At 52.9% G+C, this 20,080-nt stretch overlaps 7 protein-coding genes across 7 annotated transcripts; 3 read left to right on the top strand and 4 right to left on the bottom strand.

Moving 5' to 3' along the window:
• Positions 1 to 1,773: 1,773 nt before the first annotated feature.
• Positions 1,774 to 3,094, top strand: gprD (the record flags this gene model as incomplete). Its single annotated transcript, XM_024844454.1, has 2 exons — positions 1,774 to 2,352; positions 2,414 to 3,094. 2 exons carry the CDS (start codon positions 1,774 to 1,776, stop codon positions 3,092 to 3,094), a joined length of 1,260 nt encoding a protein of 419 aa, XP_024703046.1.
• A 2,419-nt stretch (positions 3,095 to 5,513) lies between these two features.
• On the bottom strand, positions 5,514 to 8,763 carry P170DRAFT_437482 (DUF726 domain protein). The gene is made up of 2 exons (XM_024849376.1): positions 8,146 to 8,763; positions 5,514 to 7,710 (listed from the first exon to the last, which is right to left on the bottom strand). The coding sequence occupies exons 1-2, from the start codon at positions 8,649 to 8,651 to the stop codon at positions 5,625 to 5,627; spliced, it is 2,592 nt and encodes an 863-aa protein (XP_024703045.1). The 5' UTR covers positions 8,652 to 8,763; the 3' UTR covers positions 5,514 to 5,624.
• A 94-nt stretch (positions 8,764 to 8,857) lies between these two features.
• On the top strand, positions 8,858 to 10,627 carry sec17 (alpha-soluble NSF attachment protein SEC17). Its single transcript, XM_024849375.1, has 5 exons — positions 8,858 to 9,031; positions 9,117 to 9,240; positions 9,327 to 9,633; positions 9,689 to 9,863; positions 9,918 to 10,627. The coding sequence occupies exons 1-5, from the start codon at positions 8,999 to 9,001 to the stop codon at positions 10,155 to 10,157; spliced, it is 879 nt and encodes a 292-aa protein (XP_024703044.1). The 5' UTR covers positions 8,858 to 8,998; the 3' UTR covers positions 10,158 to 10,627.
• Positions 10,628 to 11,211: 584 nt separating this feature from the next.
• P170DRAFT_456514 (BING4CT-domain-containing protein) lies at positions 11,212 to 13,242 on the bottom strand. Its single transcript, XM_024851632.1, has 2 exons — positions 12,499 to 13,242; positions 11,212 to 12,439 (listed from the first exon to the last, which is right to left on the bottom strand). Exons 1-2 carry the CDS (start codon positions 13,126 to 13,128, stop codon positions 11,459 to 11,461), a joined length of 1,611 nt encoding a protein of 536 aa, XP_024703043.1. The 5' UTR covers positions 13,129 to 13,242; the 3' UTR covers positions 11,212 to 11,458.
• Positions 13,243 to 13,377: 135 nt separating this feature from the next.
• P170DRAFT_385631 (small subunit rRNA maturation protein TSR1) lies at positions 13,378 to 16,332 on the top strand. Its single transcript, XM_024845736.1, has 3 exons — positions 13,378 to 13,624; positions 13,699 to 14,159; positions 14,215 to 16,332. Exons 1-3 carry the CDS (start codon positions 13,516 to 13,518, stop codon positions 16,039 to 16,041), a joined length of 2,397 nt encoding a protein of 798 aa, XP_024703042.1. The 5' UTR covers positions 13,378 to 13,515; the 3' UTR covers positions 16,042 to 16,332.
• A 222-nt stretch (positions 16,333 to 16,554) lies between these two features.
• Positions 16,555 to 17,454, bottom strand: P170DRAFT_476415 (uncharacterized protein; the record flags this gene model as incomplete). Its single annotated transcript, XM_024853347.1, has 2 exons — positions 16,555 to 16,939; positions 17,060 to 17,454. The coding sequence occupies 2 exons, from the start codon at positions 17,452 to 17,454 to the stop codon at positions 16,555 to 16,557; spliced, it is 780 nt and encodes a 259-aa protein (XP_024703041.1).
• An 815-nt stretch (positions 17,455 to 18,269) lies between these two features.
• Positions 18,270 to 19,939, bottom strand: P170DRAFT_447651 (glycosyltransferase family 2 protein; the record flags this gene model as incomplete). The annotated part of the gene is made up of 2 exons (XM_024850900.1): positions 18,270 to 18,796; positions 18,853 to 19,939. The coding sequence occupies 2 exons, from the start codon at positions 19,937 to 19,939 to the stop codon at positions 18,270 to 18,272; spliced, it is 1,614 nt and encodes a 537-aa protein (XP_024703040.1).
• Positions 19,940 to 20,080: the final 141 nt, after the last annotated feature.

The following is a 20,080-nucleotide window of genomic DNA, read 5'->3' as shown; positions in this document are numbered from 1 at the left end:
TGTAGTGCAGATCATAGTTCCGCTGCTTATACACCTGATTCTTCATATCATCGAGACCAGATCTCTATCAATGAGACGCTTCAATCTTTTGTCAAGTACGTAGCAGGAAGACATGACGGGGTTGGGGCCGTGGATCCTGGTGGATATCCTTGAATTTGAGAATTCGACCCGACGTGTCGGTGCTCCCGATCAAACGACTGATTGGCATGCACTTGACCTTAGTGGCGACTGGCGAGCATCAAGGTTTGCCCAGATGGGGATCATCGTGATCCGTGGAACTAGCGAGTCGGGCCTATCCAGATTGCCTGATTGGGAAAGGAGTTAGAGAACGCTTGTACATGCACTATTGACCAGCTTCAACCTTAATATTCATGAATCATCGACAGGTATCTCGCCATAGGACGGTTGAGATTACTCGTTTAAACCCATAGCGAACTAGTTTTCCCCAAAGGTCAGTGCCCCTGATGATCCCCGTGCTTTGCGCCGTAGCCCCAGAGCCAAGGGGATGGCGTAGAGTGTCAAACTGTCAGTACGGGCTGATGGAAGTATAAAGGCGATTAGGTGTCATGGCCAAGAACGAGAAATCGGCGATGGCAGACAGAAGATGGCACCTACGAAAGGAGAGTTGCCAGAAAAGGTAAACAAACGTCGGAGGCAGTGGCCTGAGGCTCAGACCAACCCTGTTAGTCATCGGCATTCCATGGATTCTTCCTCGTGTTGCGGCTGCTTCTTCCTTCCGCTTCTCCATCCTCCGCTTGAGCTCGCCATTGGGCGGACTGTACCATGGATGGCGCAGGTACGTAACAACTGCCTACTGCAGGTGTTCTTGGGGCTCGACTCGCATTACGATGGCGCTAATTGACACTAACCATTAGCTCAACTTAACAACCACCCTGCATTTCCGCGCCGTGTCTCCGGCCACTGAACGATCACGGTTTGTAAGATCGTCGAAGGACCAACAAACGGTGTTTGGGGGTCGATCCAGGCCTGAATAACGTACACCTCGTCCAGGGGCTTAGGGGTAAACCAAGTCTCGCCTGTTGGCGCTAAGGTGTGCTAATATGAAATCCAAATTAGAGTGGCGAAACTGTCTAGCCGCAGTATTTACGTTCTGACGCCCTAGACTTGCAAAAGCAATTAAGTCCCCACCCACACTTATAAACTATCCACATATGTGGATTACGATGATGTCCAAAATGTCCGATCATAGCGCAGAAAACACCACTCTCAGATCGCCGTTGGTTGTACATGGAAGAAAAATCAGCCCGTGGCGGACTCATGATTCAGTGACGCACGAGTTCTCCCCAGGATCCAAACCATTGGAAGATCGGCATTTGTATACCGAAGCTGGAACCTTGACCAGAGGTGTGGGCATTTTAGTTGGCGCACGGCGTCGGAACGAATCCTGCCTGGGCCTGGTGTGGAGAATGATCGAGGATCTCGTGTGGAATGTCGTACCAAGCCACGCACTATGTACGGAGTGCGAGTCCGTCGCCTTCGCATCCCACCACAAAATGGATCGTCGCTCTATAAACTTTGGAAAGCCCCATACATCAACCAGCATGTGCTCCCTTTCCTGGTGGGTGTATGAAAAAAAAAGCTTTCTGGCAAGGCTCTTGGCAGGGACGACACAGATTTTAATTATGGTTGACACCCTTGGCGATGGACTCTTTACCTTTTAACTATTCCAGTGTTCCCTCGTTACTCTCTGTTCAGTGCTGGCCCCTAGTCTCGGCAAACTCCCATATACTCACACTCATTAAGAAATGAGCAATGGTCGGCCTGACGCGAATTTTACACATGCTCTCCAGCGAGGATGCTCGTGCTTCACATCTGGTGTCTCGGGACCCTAGTTCCGCCCATGAACCGCTGAGTAGCAGTGATAGGGCAGGCTTCATTTCGATGGGAGTTATTGCCTCTCTCTCCTTTGTTTCAACTTTCGTTCTTTTATGTTTCCTTTCCTACCGCTTCATATTCTGGCGGAAATACTACAAGCGACCCCTTTCGGAGAACCAGTACGTCGTGCTTATTTACAACCTGCTTCTGGTCGATATCCAACAAGCCACGGCATTCTTGATATGTCTTCATTGGGTTTCGAAGGGGGCTGTTTATTATCCAAGCGCTGCCTGTGTCCTTCAAGGGTGGTGGATTCAGGTCGGTGACCCTGGGAGTGGGTTGTTCGTCATGGCAATTGCAATGCATACTGGTGCGGTCGTCTGGCGAGGTCGCCAACTACCATATGGGATCTTTGTGGCCTGTGTTGTCGGACTCTGGGCCTTCATCATCTTACTGGGATTGATTCCTGTTGGAAAGTTCACTTCCAATACATTTGTCATCTCCGAAGCTGGATGGGTAAGTGCAAACATGCGAACCAACTTGTCAAAAGCTCCATCCTAACTGCGTTGATTTCTAGTGCTGGATTAGTCGCGATCATGAGACGGCGCGACTTTGGGTCCATTATCTTTGGATTTTCCTCGCCGAATTCGGAACTATCGTTCTATACGGGATCCTATTCTTCTACCTCCAGCGCCGTATGAGACAGGCTGCGATGCTTAGACAAAACCACCAGGAAAACCTGAAACGTCTCAATCGAGTGGTCATTTACATGGTTATCTATCCCTTGGTGTACCTTGTTCTGTCGCTTCCATTGGCGGCCGGTCGGATGTCCACTGCCCGGCATATCATCCAGAGCCGAGCATACTTCGCTGTTGCTGGGTCTCTGATGGCTATTTCTGGTTTGGTCGATGTACTAGTCTATACCCTGACCCGTCGTCACCTCCTGCTCGAGACCGAACTCAGCACTTCGGACAAGATGTATGCCTACTCGAACTCGAACGCGTACCAAACGCATATTACTACTACAAGGGACAACAAAAAGTTCCGTGTCGGGTCTCGCCTGCGTCGTGGGCTGCAGAGCGTCAACGATACGGTAAATGACGACCGGGGCGATTCTACCGAAGACATTGTCCGCAAGGGCGACATGGAGCTAGTTGACATGGGTCAAGGTGTGTACCAGGAGACGACGATTGAGATTTCGCACGAGCCAGCGGATCCCGAGGAATACCAGAGAGAGAGCGGACGAGTGAGTGAGTGACGTGGGACGACATGGTACCGATACAATCTTTTTACTTTCTCTTCTGCCTCTGTTATACCTTTCTACACTCTTTTCATTTCCTTCTTTTTCCCTCTTTAATTTTTCCTTATGAGAAATCCTTCCTGATGATACCTGATACCTACACTAGTCTAATACACATAATATGATACGATACAACTGACCAGACTTCTCCCCTTTTCTTCCCTTGAATTAAAATAGGAGCACTACGCAGTACGTACAATCGCACTCAATCAACATGACAAAATGAAATGCCCCTCCGTCGGCCACCAAGCCAGTTCCACACGGACGCAATCCGATTGTCGTTCCGGCATAACGATCTGCATTGGCTCCACTCCACCAAAGCTTGTCCAGACACACCAGGAAATCACATCCAATCATGCGCGCATCACTGGAGCCCGAAATCGCCTTTGCTGGCGAGACCCATCGCATCGGGTCAAGGCGTGTCCAATTCCAATCGTCGGGGAGGACTGGGCCTGCCCGTGCCCGCGACTATTGACCTTCCTCAAGGGGTAATTCCGCTCTCCAGTCCTCGCGTCGAGCATTCGCCTTTCCATTGGTTCAGTGAAACTTACTTAACCCCGTCCGTCCACTTTATACGAGGGACGGTCAAATATAGATTTGGCCCCCTTGGACTTTTCCTATTCGAGTTGCTTTACTTCTACATACGGAGTAGTACGTCGAAGTAAGGGGCTCGGGTTTTCTGCACGTCAATCGCCCGGCGTTTAATTTAATCTGGGTTGATATTAACTCGTCATGGACATGGACGATGTCAGGTTTCAAATTCACCCCTTCAGCACTTTCCAGTTTCCACTCCGGAGCATACTTTTATCCTTCGTCCCGTGTCCGTCCTCGGAACCAAAGTATCTCTTCCACAGGACCTGCCTACCACGCCGTAACTCTTTCTTACATTCGCACTTGATCCAGACTTTCCGACCCAATGGTTGCAATCTCCTCGTCTCGATGTCCGTGTCGTTGGTGTCGGCCCGAACTCAACCAGTCCGCGGGTTGGAATACTGCTTATCCCAGTGCCGGACCCATTCCGTGAGGTCCCGGTGCCATGGACGGGAGTGTTTCAGGATTTGTAGGTTTTTATTCCTTTGGTTGCCGCGTTGGGAGGGGCATTACTATCTATGCTTGCGGTTTACACTATCTAGATTCTATGGGATCAAGGTTTGACTGTATAGTGTGTAAACTATATAGAGAAGATCGCATCTATGCTGGAGCGGAGACTGAATACTAACACTATCCCGTACGAATAGGGACAGTGATATTCATTCGCTGATCGCTCGTGCGTTAACGCATGACGATGATAATGATGATCTGGCGTGCAGATTATGGACCTTTTTTTTACAGAAGTACGTACTCCTTACGAGGTTTAACTTGCCATAATATTGAAGGTTCTACGAAGCTCTTGAACGATGACCATAGGAGTAATCGCCCTTAGCATGTATACTTGTAGGGTCGAGGATATCTGTACTTCCCTCGTAACTCATTGACCCTTTGCGCAGAAGGGTTTCTTTCAGAATTTCCTTTCTAAAGAGAGGATGAAACGTACTTTAGCAATTACACATACTCGTATACTAGGTTAATTAATTGATCAATTTTTAAATTCATCAGTCAAGCTTTCCATCCCATCTGCCCAACGGACGCCAGATATCGGTATGCTCTGCGAAATCTCCGACACGAGCTAACTATAAAGCCACCAGATAGTTTTCTATCCACTTCGCACGCAGTACTTGGTAATTCGGTGTCTTCAAGTGGTCAATGCGATCTTGTCTCACTCATAAGGGTCGGAATCCCGGCCCGGAAACTAGCTGCCACCGGGTCGAGATAGTGTATATTAGTTTTTCTCCGCGCAGGACTTAGTTAGCTAGTGGACGTTGTCCCTTTTATAGTTCGTTTGACTGTGTTCCGAGGGCGAGGAGAAAGTTTGATTCGTATTGGAGAGTTGGGAATGGCTTTGTAGGTGTTGTACTCAAATATATTCTGTGTGTATGGACGGGTGGATAAGATATATATCGAGTCTAGTACTGTGAACAGAGTACTGTACACAAAGCCTTTGGTAACAGAAGAACACTATATGAACAAGAAGGGACACAAAGAAAAAAATAAAAAGAACAGTTTTTGTGAAAACGAAGGATGGAACACTCGAGCAGAACCCATTGTTGACAGCTCCTGACGGTGACAGCTAGGATCAAGGGATAAAACAGCAAGCCAAGTAACGCTTAAACCTCGGGAATATCCTAGCTGTGCGATGTCTGTGCTACTTCGGTGGGTCTGGTACTATTTTATTTTCCGAAAAGGGGCTGTAGTGTCACAGTGGAGCTCCGTACTCCGTACTGTCTGTCTATGATCATAGCTAGCACGGAGGCGCTGACTTACAAGAACATTATGAAAGGGGTAAATCAGTTTAATTGATCTAAATGCATTATCCATCCCACAACCATCCATTCCAGACATCCCCTGAATCGTGTTGCACGTTGAAACACTCGTGGCAGGACAAACAAATCTAGAGCCCTCCCTGCGCGCTGTCCGGGACAGGGCGTCGCGGAATATTAGGACGCAGGGGGAGCTTAGGCCGCTCCTCCTCCTCCAGGTTGGTAGGACGACGCGGCAACCGAGGAGGCAATTGATCATTAGTCCTGGCTTGGATCTGTCTCTGAAGCCGTGCGTCCTCTTCTGCACCTTGGTCGGTTTCCAACACCCGGCGAGCCGAGTCCTCGTCTGGGTTTTCGTCAATGCCCGCGCGACGCTTGTTCCGGATGCGCTCTTGCTCCTGTTTCCGGTCTTTGGCTTCCAGTGCGACTTCCTCGCGTATGACCTCGCGTCTGTCGATGCTCTCTAGTCCGACGCGGGTCAGGATGTGTCCGACCAGGAACTGGTAGCGAAGATGACCGCTGATGATGTCGCTGACGTCGAGATTTTCGACGCCGGGGACACCTTGGACAGGCTGCAGACCTGCGACGCCCATTTGGAAGCTGCTGGTTCGGTAGAGGAGCGCGAGGACGGTGTCGTTGTCAGAGTAGACGTTCACGATGCGGCCGCTCACAACGCTGCGCATGCGACGCCAATACTCGGTGTCAGATGGAGTGGCGGATCCCATGAGGACGACGGATTCCACCAAGCCATATGCGCGTCTTTTGGCTAGACTCTGAAGGCAGGAAAAAATTACCCGAGAGCCCAGAGAATATCCAATGAGAGTGACTGAGCGTTCGCCTTGCACTTTGCTGATCAATGCATCCGCAAGAACTTCACCAGCCTTGTCAGAACGTGCCTTGGCAACGCTGAAAGGGTTGTCGGCCACTCTGGTGACTTTCAGCAGACCAAGAGGTAACACCACAGCACTAAGAAGGGAGGCGAAAACGGTCTTCTTCAAGACCTGTTCGCCAGCAGCATATGCAGCACTGGTGACTAAGAGATCCATGGCATTTCCGAGGTTCATCAAAGGTTCCATCTCCCATCGTAGGCCGAATACTTCGGAGTCGGCACCAATGACACGCCACGGAACCACGAAATTGTCTTCTTCAGTGACCCATCCCGTAACGCCAATAGTGACTCTGAGCCGGTGGTCCTCTTGAGCAGCCTCTTTCTCATCTTCCGATCGGTGTCGCGATCCTCGAATCGGTAAAAATGCAAAGTCGTCCACCTCACGTGCATACTTGTCCACCATGCGTCCAGTCATCCGACCGCCATAGGCACCGAAGAGACCACCGACAATGACACCGCTACCAGCAAGAGCTCCAAGGTATCCCGCGGCTGCTGTAGCCCCGAGTCCGAGCCCTCCGAGAACAGTACCGAGACCTGCGGCAACCAAAGGCGCAGCAAGTCCACCGGTGACTCCAATCAACACAGCCCCGGTGACGGATGCGATGCCAACCTTCCACTTTCTTGAGGAATCGCTCTTCTCCCTTTGACCTTGTCCATCACCGCTGCCGGAGAGTTGAAGAGCCGTGTCAAGCAAGCCCCGCGCGACTGTTACCTCGTCGCCGTTCAGAACCTTGACATCCAAGTTCAAGCTTGATGAGACGTATAGCATCAAGACACGCGACCGAGCATTGTAATGCTCTAAGCTGAGCAGTAAGAGCAGTAGTGAATGGAGAATCAGCAGCTTCTTCGCTTTATCAAGCCGTGCAAGAGGCGTCTGCACCGGAGGATAGACCTCATGTAACTTCTGGATGGATCTCTCGTCCTGGTCAAGCTGCGGCTGGGATTCTGGCGGCACTTCCGAGCGTTCAGGGCTTTCTTCTCCCTCGTGATCTTCCTCCTCCCGATTGACCACTTCACCGATACGGAGAAGCACCGTCTCTCTCCAATCATCGAAATTGCTCAATGTACTGGCCTCGTCCCTCAGGTCATTGGCGGAGAGTTTCACGAATGTGGGTTTGTTTTCGCTAGCTGAGTCTTCTTCCTGACTATCGATCGAGGAACGCAGCTTATCTTCCGTTTCTTTCTCCGGAGGGAACCGATCGGGCTCGGATGTGTGGTTATGATAATTCTGTTCAATGACCTGGCGCATGGACTCTGTGATCTCAGCGACCAGCACGGTTAGGTCGGCGCGTTGCGAGCGATCCAAAATCGTGGTCAGGTCCTGGTCACTTTTTTGTGACGCCGAAGACGAGTCGCCCCCAAATTTGCTGACATGTTTATCTTTAAAATCCTTAATGTTTTTCCACATGAGGGCGAGGAAAGGAGCGATTGCAATTGCAATAGCAGGTCAAGGGGTAAAGCGACTCGAGCCTGTTGCAGTCGAATGGGGGTTTGCGGAATGTTTGCGGAGAAGAACCAACGTTGTCGCCTTCTTAAGGCGATGAGATCATCCGATGACTCAGCCAGGAGGTTCTGCCAAGTGTTTTGGTCTTGGAAGTGCTTTTATCACAAGGCTGATTTCGTATTGCGTATCACAATTGGGGGCTCTTCCTGTGTTACTGGCCCCAGAGCAATCACTCATTGCTCAGTTGCTATTGCCGGTCTCAACCACGAAGAATTTGCCCTTGGTTTTCGACGCATAGCGCAGAGCATCTCCATCCCACGCATCCCCGTCCGGGCGCTCATTCCTCTCTCCCTCAATCCGTTGGATTCTCTTGTTTCTACCGACGACTCGTTCTTCGGAAAAGGCTTCTCGGAGCTGATCCAGTCCAATGGTGTTCTCTTGGACTGCCTCGGGGCTCTCGTCTCGGATGCTCTGGAGAGGTTCAACGCCCGACGCGTCCACGCTCTGGATCTCCTTGACGAAGTGGATTTGAGATTCGAGAGTCTCCAGCATCTTGGTCTCCTCTTCCTTGCTGGCTGGCTGAGGGAGGGCCGAGAGCCGCAACAGATGTCGCAGCTGCGCTGGGGTGACGGATGGGGAGGACGGTTTAGCGGTTTCGTCGGGGAGTAGCGAGCGGACCGACCAGGACGGTTTCGCGAGGATCGAGTTGATGTCGGTCTCTTCAGGTTTAGAGGAGTAGAATCGACCAGCGTAATTCAAGTGTCGCAAAACTCGCGGCTGGAAGGGTCTTGAAAGGCGTGACGGCGTGGTGCGTAGAAATGACATTCTGGCAGTAGACAGGCGAATGGCTCGGAGGATGGCACGGAGAGATAATTAGAGCAGAAACAAAAATTATTGAAGTTAAAGATAACCTGAAAGCTGCAACAAAGCGAGAGCGAGCGACAGCAAATCCGGAGAAGCTGTCAAGAAGCCGCGGCGGAAGACGATGATGGAAAAATGGCGCCCACCGCCTTCGACAACAGGCGGCCATCCTCCGACATCTACTCTCTCCACAGCTCTCTGTTCATCCCTCCTTCCTCGCCTTCAGTCTACATTCGTCCTCCTTTTGTCCCAAGTTGACATCTAGTGCCGTTATCTTACTAGCCTGCTGTGGTCGACACCGTCTATCCACCATGGCTCAAGACCCTCGAGTTCTCCTGCAGCGCGTGAGTAATCGGATATGATGCTATTCTCCCCGCCCCGCTATAAAAAGCAGCGACGATCGCTAACGGAGCATCACACACTCTCTAGGCCGATAAAGCATTGGCCGGCGCATCTGGCGGATTCAGCTTTTTCGGTGGCCGCGCGGAGAAGTACGAAAATGCAGCAGATCTCTACACCCAGGCTGCGAATGCCTTTCGGGTGCAAAAGCAGAGTAAGCCCCCCTCATTCTGTTCTCCGCTCTTCGTTGAGGGAAATCTTGGTCGCTAACTCTCTCGTGCCTTTGTTGTTATGTGTTAGACAAGGAAGCCGGCCTTGCCTTCGAAAAGGCCGCCTCCATCCAAAGCCAGAACCTGAACGAACCTGACGACGCCGCCAACTCGCTGACCGAAGCCTTCAAGGTATACCGGAAGTCCGACCCCGAAGATGCCACGCGGGTGCTGTCATCCGCGATCCAGCACTACGTATTAAAGGGCAACCTGCGGCGCGCGGCCACACAGCAGCAGTACCTGGCGGAGGTGTATGAAGTGGAACTCGGAGATACCAAGAAGGCTCAGGAAGCCTACGAGAAGACGGCGGAGTGGTTTGAGAGTGATAATGCCGAGGCGTATGTTACCCGGCATCTCCAGCGCGGTGTCGCATGCTGATAGTTCTCGTCATAGTCTGGCGAACAAGCATTTCCTCAAGGCAGCTGATCTGGCCGCCCTCGAGGGCGACTACTACAAGGCCATCGAGCACTACGAGCGCATCGGCCGCTCATCCATCAGCAACAACCTGATGAAATGGTCCGTTAAGGACTACTTCCTCAAGGCGGGTATCTGCCACCTGGCCTCGAATGTATGCTCCCCCGTATGTCTTCCAATCAAGCACCAAACTAACCATCAAATCCAGGACCTTGTCGCCACGAACCGTGCCCTCGAAAACTACCGCGACATCGACAACACATTCGCCTCGACGAGAGAGCACCAGCTACTGCTGGACCTGGCGCAGGCCGTCGAAGCCGGCGACCAAGAAGGATTCGCCGACAAGCTATTCCAATTCGACCAGCTCAGCAAGCTGGACAAGTGGAAGACTACGCTTCTGTTGCGAATCAAGAACAGCATCGAGGAAGCAGGCGAGGATTTCTCTTAGATTTGTTGATTGACGTTGTTCCCGTTTCTCTCTTTTTGCATGGTATTCGCTTTTCGTGTCTTGGTGTCGTTTGTGTCCATTGATGAACTCGAAATGCCTCTGCTTATTCTGAATGCGCGTCTATTTTCCAGCCACGAAGTCACAACCGACATAAACTTGTCTTTCAACGTCTATTCAACGAAAGCGTAATTAACTACGAGGTCATGCACAAGGCGTGTAGTTCAGAGGCGCTGAATACCCCTGTCACGTGACGTCATCGCCTGGCGGACTTTCCAAATTGCAGGGATTCATTCTTGCCAAACTATCAGACATTGGCTTCTTGTGTCGATCGATCACGCCGAGTGATATTTCCGGGTGATGTGCGAAGAAAACCTTGAACTCTCTATATCGGAGTACCCCCAGAGCGTCCAAGCAATCACACCGTCTGTCGTAGTTCCTTAAAGCCAGATCAAACTCAAAAGCCATGGAGCAGTCTTACTATAGGGTCATCTCGCTACTAGAGCATCTATAATCTAGCCTTTTTGCTCGCGCATGATATTGGATGCCGTCATAATCATCAGTCTTAGATGCGCCGAGCTGTGTCTATATAGCCATCTGCTAGGTAGTGTCAGATTGGTTGCCCATTTGCCCAGTCTCCTGTATTCCTTGTTCATTCGACCTCTAGTCCATATGTACTGGTTTTCACTGGGGAATATTCAGACGTTTTCCCTGGTTTTTATTGCGAATCCGTGCGAGATATATTTCTGACCCGGGGTGATTGGAGGAAGTGTTTGCGGCATATTGGGCGCAGCATACGGACAGCTGTTAGATGGTGTTGGATTCTGTTGTGCGTGGTTTTTTTAATAGAATTTTGGAATGTGGGTGAAGGTTTGTGCTATTTGTAGCCATTGAAAGGTAGGAAATTAGCTCTCAAATAGTAGGATCTGCTCCTAAGAGCCTGGGACACTGCGGATATTGGAGAATGAAGTGGACTTCGTAAGTAGGAGGCAAGGAAGGAATATTCTACGATGTTGCATGCAAGAGCGCCAGGGAGAGTGAGCAAACAGCTTCACCCCATGTTCTACATACGTCAGGACAGGTAGAGAGTAATGTACAAATTGATGATATTGACTCAGATCTAACTTTTAGCTGTATCCCAGTCCGAAATCCCGACGAACGCCGTAAATGCAGGTGTTTTGAGTCATAAAAAGGAGTGATGATGAGGATCGGGTATCGAAAGGCTCCTCCGATCGTCTTCTAGACCGAAGAAGCGCACGAAAAAGCGAATAGCAAAGGAAAGCAGCACACCAAGAGGAGATAATCTACATCTCCTTCTTGGCGAACCGTCCCAACGCAGGCCCCAACTCCTCTCGCTCGTTCTGCAGCCGGTTCTTCGCGCGCGCCGCATGCTCCTTGCGCAGCGTCTCGGCCTTGAGGCGCTTCTCGTCGATAACGTTGCCCTTGCCCTTGCCCTTCTTGCGGAGGTACCGGCGCAGGGCGCTGTTGCGGCCGCGGCCGCGGTTCTTGAGCTTCTCGATGGGGTCCTCGGGCCGGCGGTCGAGGTCGCGCTCCTCGCGGTTCTTCTGGTCGCTGATGGTGTCCAGTTTTCCGACGAAGTTCGGGTCCAGAGAGATCATGTCGGGCTGCAGCTTGTGCAGCAGACCCTGCACTTCGGCCTCCTGGCGCTGGCGCGTGTTCTCGTACGGGTTGGCCTCGAGCGCGTCGAAGTTGGGTTCTCCGGCGCCGGGGACCAGGATGCTGGCGAATCCCTTGTCGTGCGTCACGCCGAGCACATCCTCGTAGGGGCACCAGCGCATGTTCTCGATGCGTTGGCCGTCCCCACCCCATGCCATGTACGGGCTCTGCACCTTGCCTTGGTCGGCCATCGCGGCGTCGAAGAGTCCGCGCCACACGCTGACCTGCGTGCCCCAGCCGACAGCCGTCAGGTTGCGGTCACTGATGGCGACCGATGCACCGGGCTGGTAGCACGAGTAGGAGTGCACTTCGCGGAACATCCGAATATCCCACACGTTCATCTTGAGATCCTGACCCGTCGACACCATGTATCGGCCTTGTCGGTCGATGGCCATCGAGCGCACCGGCCCGCGGTGGACCAGCGCCTTCACCAGTGCTGTCTGCGAGTTCGGAGACCATAGTGTCACGCTGCCGTTCTGGTGGCCGACGTGCAAGATGGCGTTCCAGGGGTTCTGGGCGAGAGAGGTGGGAGCCCCCATGCGGGTGGGCAATTCGGCGACCATCTGGCCAGTCGAGGTATCGGTGTACTTGAGGTGACCACTCATTTGCTGCATCAAAATCAGTTAGACCGTCGTTGTAACTTCATCGCCCAGAGGGGACTTCTTACCGTGCTCGCCAGCAGAAAGTGATACGGCAGGAATTCCAGGTTAATCGGCTCCAGGTGCCTGCTCAGACAGTGCAGTTCCGCTCCGGTGTGGTCATAGATGTAGAGGTACTTCTTCTGCGCCACCGCAAAATACTGATTGTTATGCAACCAGCGAGCATCACGAACGGTCTCGTTCAGCTGCAGCTCACACCCCAGTCTCCCGGTCCGCCAGTCCATCGTCGCAACATGGCCCTTGCGACCCGCCAGCAGCAACTCTCGACCGTTCCTCGTGTAATCCGCGCGGTACGGGCCCAGATCCTCCAGCTTCAACTCGAATCCCTTCTTGGCCGTCTCGATGCCCACACTCTCGCGGATATCGTCCTGACGCACCTTGTACGTCCGCTCCAGCTCGCCCTCGGGCTCGAGGAACCCGGCTTCGTGCTCCAGCAGGATCTCGGCATCTTTCGATCGCAGCGCGGCGGCTTTGTACTTGGCCTCGACGGATTTAAGCTTGTCGCGCAGCTTCTTGTCCCTGATATTGTGCGTTTGGATAGCTTTGCCTCGTCCGTAGGTCTTTCGTGCTTCGGCCAGTCGCTTGCTCTCTTTGCGCTGGGCGGTCGGCGCGACGGCCTTGGAGGGATTGTCGGCCATGAGCGAGTAGGTTTAGGTAGGTCGTAGAGATTCAATCGAAGGAAATGGAAAGTATGCGCAAGACACAGAAACAAGAAAAGAAAAAACCGTGTAGCTTGACCGACGGCACAGAAGGAAGTCGATCCGGAGATGTTTTTCGGCTCCAGAAAATTCGTGCCAAGACCTTTTTTTTTTTTTTTTCTGCCGCTTTTTCCATGGATTTTCGCTTGGACAATCAAAGACACAGCGCTTTTTTTCTTCCTCCGCCTCCAAGGTTGCTGTCCACGATCTCGACGTTGGCCTTTGATTTTATTTTCCTTTGGGCTCAATTTTATTCTCACTTCTAATCCCAGATAAATCACCCTGGCCTCTCTTCCCTTTCGCTTTAAAGGGTCCGACGGTGCCAATATGGCGCCCACCCAGACAATGCACCACCACCGCTCCACCACCAAAAAAGCCAACAAATCCTACAAGACTCGCCATGCCTCCAAAAGTTCCCTGAAGGAGCAGGACAAGGGTGCGTGCCCGATGAATACCCCCGCGCCTAAATTCTCGCGCTCAGCGTCCCGAATCATTGCTAAACCTCCCCAGGCAAAGTCGAGCGGGGCACGCGAAAGACCCCTCACCAACAACTCATGTCGAAACTCGATCGCAGAAACCAGGCCCGTCAGAAGCAGCAGATGAAGCACCAGGAGAAGGCCCAGGCGACGAGCATCTTCTCCGGTCAGCACGGTGCCCCCCGTCATGTCGCCGTCGTTCCGCTCACCGTCGATATTGATGTCGCGGCGATCATCCGGTCTTTGAATGAGAGTGTGGATGTCGAGAGCGAGTTCTCTGCCGATGCGCCATCTCGAGTCCGTGTTGATCGCTTCAAGCAGACGCTGCAGTATGTTCCGGCGAAGTACGATCTCATGAATGCGCTGGATGTGTGTCGCATGGCGGATTTCGTGGTCTTGGCGGTCTCGGCGCACAGAGAGGTCGAGGAGGAGGGCGAGTTGCTGCTCCGGTCCATTGAAGGCCAGGGTATTTCGAATGTTATCTCCATGGTTCAGGTAGGTTTGCCATTGGGTGGGACCCTCTCATGGGCTATCGCTAATTGATCTGTAGGGCCTCGATCAAATCAACCCGCCCAAGAAACGTCCCCAGGTTGCCGCGTCGCTGAAGTCCTTCATGAACCACTTCTTCCCCTCCGTCGATAAGGTCCTCTCCGTCGATTCTAGACAGGAATGCTCCAACGCCATCCGATCGCTGTGCACTGCGACGCCGAAGGGTATCCGCTGGCGTGACGAGCGCAGCTGGATGCTGGTTGAGAATGTCGCCTGGCCCGAGGCCACCTCCGAGACGGTGGACGATGTGGTGGTGACGGGTGTTGTGCGAGGCAAGGGCCTCAAGGCGGACCGACTGGTCCATCTGCCCGGCTGGGGTGATTTCCAGATCGACTCCATCACCGCGGCGCCGCTGGCTACCGGCCGCGGAAAGCGCGACGATGCCATGAATGTCGACGAGAACGATTCCACACAGGTCCTGGAGACTCCTACGGGTGAGCAGGACGATTTGAACGTCGTGGCGCCGGAGGAGATCGAAATGGAGGATGATGATATGTCCATGGCCGAGACGGAGCGCAAGGGTGTTCTGCTCGATGATCACCACTACTTCTCGGACGACGAGTCGCACATCCCCGCGAAGCCGAAGAAGCTACCGAAGGGAACGTCCGAGTACCAGTCCGCCTGGTACCTGGACGACGTCGACTACTCCGGATCCGACATTGAGGACGACGAAGAGGATGAGAACATGGAAATGGACACCGCCGGTGCCCCCGAGGATGGCGTTTTTCCCGACAAGGAGGATGCCATGACCGAAGCCGGAGCTACCGAGTATCCCCAATCCGAGATGTTCGTTGACCGGCCATTGGAGGACGAAGAACAGCAGCTGGAAGAATACCGACAGAGCCGCCGGAAGGAGGCCAGCGACGATCTCGAATTCCCCGACGAAATCGAACTGCACCCCAACGTGCTGGCCAGAGAGCGAATGGCCCGTTTCCGAGGATTGAAGAACTTCAAGACGAGTCTCTGGGAGACGTCCGAAGACCGCCCCCACGAGCCCGAAGACTGGCGCCGTCTCCTCCAGATCCAGGACTACAAGGGCTCCAAGAACCGCACCATCGCCGAGGCCCTTGTCGGCGGCGTCAACCCCGGCACCCGCGTGGATGTCCACCTGCGCGCTGTCCCCGCTGCGCTCCGCTCCAAGGCCCAGCCCCTGTCCCTGTTCTCGCTGCTGCGTCACGAGCACAAGCACACCGTTGTCAACGTCAACATGAACCTGAACACCAGCGTCGAGGAGCCCTTGAAGGCCAAGGAAGAGCTGATCGTCCAGTGCGGCCCGCGTCGGATGGTCGTGAACCCCATCTTCTCCTCCAACGACAACACCCCGAACAACGTGCACAAGTTCGACCGCTACCTGCACCCAGGCCGCAGCGCCATCGCCAGCTGGATCGGCCCTCTCACCTGGGGTGCCGTGCCGGTGCTCGTCTTCAAGAACAAGACCGTGCAAGACCCCGAGGTCCTCGACGCCTCCGACTCCCAGCCCGACGTCACCCGTCTGGAGCTCATCGGCTCCGGCACCGTCGTCGCCCCCGATCAATCCCGCGTCGTCGCCAAGCGCGCCATCCTCACCGGCCACCCCTTCAAGATCCACAAGAAGGTCGTCACTGTCCGCTACATGTTCTTCAACTCGGAGGACATCGCCTGGTTCAAGGCCCTCCAGCTCTGGACCAAGCGCGGCCGCAGCGGTTTCGTCAAGGAAAGTCTCGGTACCCACGGCTACTTCAAGGCGACCTTCGACGCCAAGATCAACCCCCAGGATACCATCGGTATCAGTCTCTACAAGCGGGTGTTCCCTCGCAAGGCTCGTGCGTTGGAGGACGTCATCAACTAGTCAATCCTTCTTTGTTTGTTGCTTTTCTGTTTTTCTGGCGATTCTATCTGGACTGGACAAAATGGGACATTGTGATGGGGTTCGTTTCGCGGAGGGATAGAAAGAGGAGATGATAGGAGAAAGAGGAGGGATGAGATGATATGATACCACCAAAAATATCTTCTGCATGACTTGATGAGCTCTCACTGTCTTGGAAGCATGCGTGACTAGTGAGTGCATGGCTTTCGGACGATATCCCCAAAAGCATTTGATTGGTTATATAGACATCAATGAGTAGATCAAGTTATTTAATGAGTTACGATCTTATTTCGGTTCTTCTTTTGTTCCTACGCTGTAGTCGGGATGGGATTTCTTTCAAACCGAATGCAGTCCATTAAGTCTTTCGATCCTGCTTTTAATATTTTTTACATCACCGCGATGGCCCTCGGCTTCCTATCCCCTTCCAACGTAATCTCAGCCTGCCGCGGTGTAATGGTAGAACGTCACGAGGTAGGGCCCTGTGTGCGCTTACTCTTAGTCTCTCTTTATCGACACTTTCCATATCCCCGCCATGAGATGCAGCTTGATCTGTTCCACTGGTACACTGCTCTCGTCGATGCTCCTCCCCCGACACCAGCACCGATCGCCCACATTCGGACACCGATTCCACGGATTATGTCTGACACCAGCCAGATCCAACTTGACGTCCCCCATCGACACTGTACGAGTAAGCGCCTGCAACAGCGAATAAGGACGCACATAGGAAATGATCCAGGGACAGTCCACCCGTCGTAGTCTCGGCGCTGGGTCTTCGGGGCCGTCTCCGAGCCGGTCATTCCCTTGGAACGGGAGACATTCGAAGTGGGCGAAGATCGTGAGAGCTTGCAGGGCCGGCAGATTCTGGGCGTAGAACACATCCCTGATGTCTCTAGATCAATGGTGGAATTGTGCCATGTGCTGGTTGTATTCATTATCCTTTTCCGCTCGCTCGGTGTGATTCGAATAGAGTGCATTGAGGAAGCCGTCTTTTAAATCCGACTCCACATCCATCTTCATGCAGAAGCTCATGGACCGGACCTGCGAGAGAGGTAGCGAGGGCGTCCGACCGTCCACCGCGGCCACGAAGGTGAATATGTCGCACACGTGCAGGGATATGTCTTTGTCTTTTGGGAGCGGCTTGGCTTCGGTGTAGATGAGTCGGCAGGTACGCAGCCAGCTCAGTGCGCCATGGGGCGAGGGATGTGCGGACTCAATGGCGTCGAGGCTGGGATCGTCACTGTGGGCGGGCGCCTGGTGAAAGCTGTAGCAGGTGGTCTCGAGATAGCTCCGTGGCCCGGCGGTGGCTCGCGTGGTGATGAGACGGTCTGCTTTTTCCCAGTCGTAAGGGACGATGTGCAGGAAGAAGGGCTCCTCGAACATGGCTTTCCAGATCATGTTGCGGAGCTCTCAGGGGAGGCAGAGGAGGCGTGAGTCTGGTGGGGGAGTCGACATTTTGATGGGATGGTGGAGATGAAGAGAAGGTAGCGGATTGGAGGCAAGGCAAGGTCACGAATTTAAAGAATTTGCAGTGAAGTTTAGGCCGTGAGGCTGTCGTCATTCACTTTACGATGAGTATCATCATGCTTACCCAGGGATCTTCCAGAGCAACTCTTGAATTCTCATCAGACAGATCTCATGGCAAGACGCCAATCAAGAAGATGGGGATGATGCAGTTGTTGATGGAAGAAGGAGGAATGAGCAACACAGAGGGTCCGCATAGAGGAAGTGCCTTAATCCTATCCTCATATTTTATATCTGCATAATAATTAATGTATCCAGTTTAAGATACTTATACAGTTAGCTTCTTGCGTAGCCTTTAAACCATCTTCCGAAGTTTCTTATACTTCGTTGGTTATAGAATTAGCAAAGAAAACGAACCGGCAGCCAGACCTCTCATACATTGACAAGACATGCCATATAGAACTAGCTAGCTTCTTGAGCATCATGTCACAGGACTACGGGTTCTCCTTATTCTGCGAAGCTGTCATGACCATGTGGGCTTAGTAGCTTGTTTACCTATTACCTATTACGGTGAATGCTTTTAATAGTAATGATACATTGAGCATCAAGACCCCCCCTGTTCCAGGGAATCAGGCCATACTTTTCTTTTCACTCTTCATATCACCAAGTAGAACAGTACATTAGCCCCTCCAACAACCAACGCGCTTGGTTCTCGACCTCAGCCTGTCATAGAAGCAACCTTCTAGAGCTCAAAGATACAGAAGACAAAACATAGCCATGAGCGTCACATAAACCGGAATCAGCAACAAATGACCACAATATCCAAGGGGTGGCATCCTTTGACGCACGTTGTACTTTCGCACGCTCTTGGACGGAAACACAGCACGAGCATCACTCGGATGAGTGTCCATGACCTCCTCGCGAGAAGGATAATGAGGCCGCCATATCACGCATAGAACCGGGATGATATGGCAGGAAAGCGAAATATAGCACATCAGGATAACAGGGGGACACAGCAAGGTGGTCATTGCGTGGATGTGCCAGCCGGAGGTGCTCTCGATAGAGCCCATGATGGAGTATATCAATCCGGCCAGAGTTCCGAGTACGAAAAGCACATTGTAGAAAACTCCAGCGTCCCAGAGATCGCGTTTCAGCTGCACAACTCGAGTGGAGACCTTATTGGGATCGTTCCAGCTGTTCTGGGCGCTGCCAGTCACTAGGGCTCTGCCGGCTTGGGATCCGAAAAAGTGGAATCGAACGAGGGTGTATAGTCGGTCTGTTGAGGGCTTGGTTAGTAAATGGGAAAATGTTCATTTCAGAGCCCAAACGTACCAGCACACATCCAGAGACCAGTTGCTTGAAGAGCAAACACAGACTGTCGAAACCCCACTGCCGCCGCCTTAATCCATTCGTACAGCCAAACGAGCGCAAAGTTGGCCAAAGACAAGGCAAGTTGGAGCCTCAGCATCCCGCTCGGTACCAGCGGTCGCTGCGATATCAACGCCAGAGAGATTGTAACACATCCCACAACGTGGTTCACAGGTGACAGGAGATATGTGAGGCCCAGCGCTACCATACTAGACCTCGAGGCATACGGAGCGGACTCCCTGTGCGCTGCCCAGGGGGTGGCAATCATATGGGTCATGCTGGTGATCCATCGTCGCCTCTGTCTGATGTGGCCTTCCAGCGAGGGTGGCACTTGTCCGAGCTGCAGGGTTTCTTCGAGGGCCAGCACGCGCTTCCCGATGGAGGGCAGGATCAGCGAGAGCGTAATATCTTCGGCTTCGTTGAGCGTCGGGAACCCTCCCACGTCGAGCGCCAGCTGGCGGCGCATCAGAAACCCCGACCCCGAAGCGATGCTCGAACCCTGCTCGTTCAGCTCGGGGAGGATGGTCTCCCTGAATACGCCCATGCTTTGGCTGAGCGGATCACCCCGTGGTAAATTGTAATAGTCCTGCATTGGGCCCACTAGACCGACACTTGGGTCTTCCAGGATATGGGGAAGCGTGGCTCGCAGGAAGTTAGGCGCGGGCAGAAAATCGGCATCGAAGCCAGCAATGAAGTCGGGTGGCTGCTTCATCTTGCCCTGAATGTTAAATATAGCGTGGTTCAGGTTCCCAGCTTTGGCGAAGACTTTTCGGCTGGGCTTGATTCCTCTGCTGTAGTAGCGCAGGTTGGGCCAGGTCTGGCGGAGTTCCTCGACTGCGTGCTGTAGCTCGGTGGAATTTCCATCGTCGAGGACCAGCACTCGAAATGCGGATTGAGGGTAGTCAAGGACGCAAGCAGCGCGGATGGTGTCGAGAATGATATCCAGGGGCTCTCCGCAACACGGTAGAATGACGTCCACTGAGGGCAGCCCGCTATCCGCGGTTAAATGAAGTCGTTTTGTTGTGTTCCCGGGGTTTCGAGGGAGCTGCATGGAGAAAGATTGGTCTATATCGGTTAGATGACCAACGCACTGATGTTGGGTACTCTAATGGGACTAGAACCTACATGACCAAAGACCTTCAAATATGAATATCATCCACATCCAACAATTGGTCTCCGCTGCGGATACCAG

This window comes from Aspergillus steynii (genome assembly GCF_002849105.1).
Source record: "Aspergillus steynii IBT 23096 chromosome Unknown P170scaffold_5, whole genome shotgun sequence".
NCBI classification, from domain to species: domain Eukaryota; kingdom Fungi; phylum Ascomycota; class Eurotiomycetes; order Eurotiales; family Aspergillaceae; genus Aspergillus; species Aspergillus steynii.
This window is presented reverse-complemented; position numbering and strand designations above follow the sequence as displayed.

Coding starts and splice junctions, on each gene's coding strand:
- P170DRAFT_437482 (XM_024849376.1), bottom strand. CDS start 8,651: ATGTCATTTCTACGCACCACGCCGTCACGCCTTTCAAGACCCTTCCAG. Junction 7,711..8,145: donor GAGCGCCCGGACGGGGATGC/GTGGGATGGAGA, acceptor GTCACAAAAAAG/TGACCAGGACCTGACCACGA.
- sec17 (XM_024849375.1), top strand. CDS start 8,999: ATGGCTCAAGACCCTCGAGTTCTCCTGCAGCGC. Junction 9,241..9,326: donor CTTTCGGGTGCAAAAGCAGA/GTAAGCCCCCCT, acceptor GTTATGTGTTAG/ACAAGGAAGCCGGCCTTGCC. Junction 9,634..9,688: donor GAGAGTGATAATGCCGAGGC/GTATGTTACCCG, acceptor TTCTCGTCATAG/TCTGGCGAACAAGCATTTCC.
- P170DRAFT_456514 (XM_024851632.1), bottom strand. CDS start 13,128: ATGGCCGACAATCCCTCCAAGGCCGTCGCGCCGACCGCCCAGCGCAAA. Junction 12,440..12,498: donor ACTTTCTGCTGGCGAGCACG/GTAAGAAGTCCC, acceptor ATTTTGATGCAG/CAAATGAGTGGTCACCTCAA.
- P170DRAFT_385631 (XM_024845736.1), top strand. CDS start 13,516: ATGGCGCCCACCCAGACAATGCACCACCACCGCTCCACCACCAAAAAA. Junction 13,625..13,698: donor CCTGAAGGAGCAGGACAAGG/GTGCGTGCCCGA, acceptor AAACCTCCCCAG/GCAAAGTCGAGCGGGGCACG. Junction 14,160..14,214: donor ATGTTATCTCCATGGTTCAG/GTAGGTTTGCCA, acceptor ATTGATCTGTAG/GGCCTCGATCAAATCAACCC.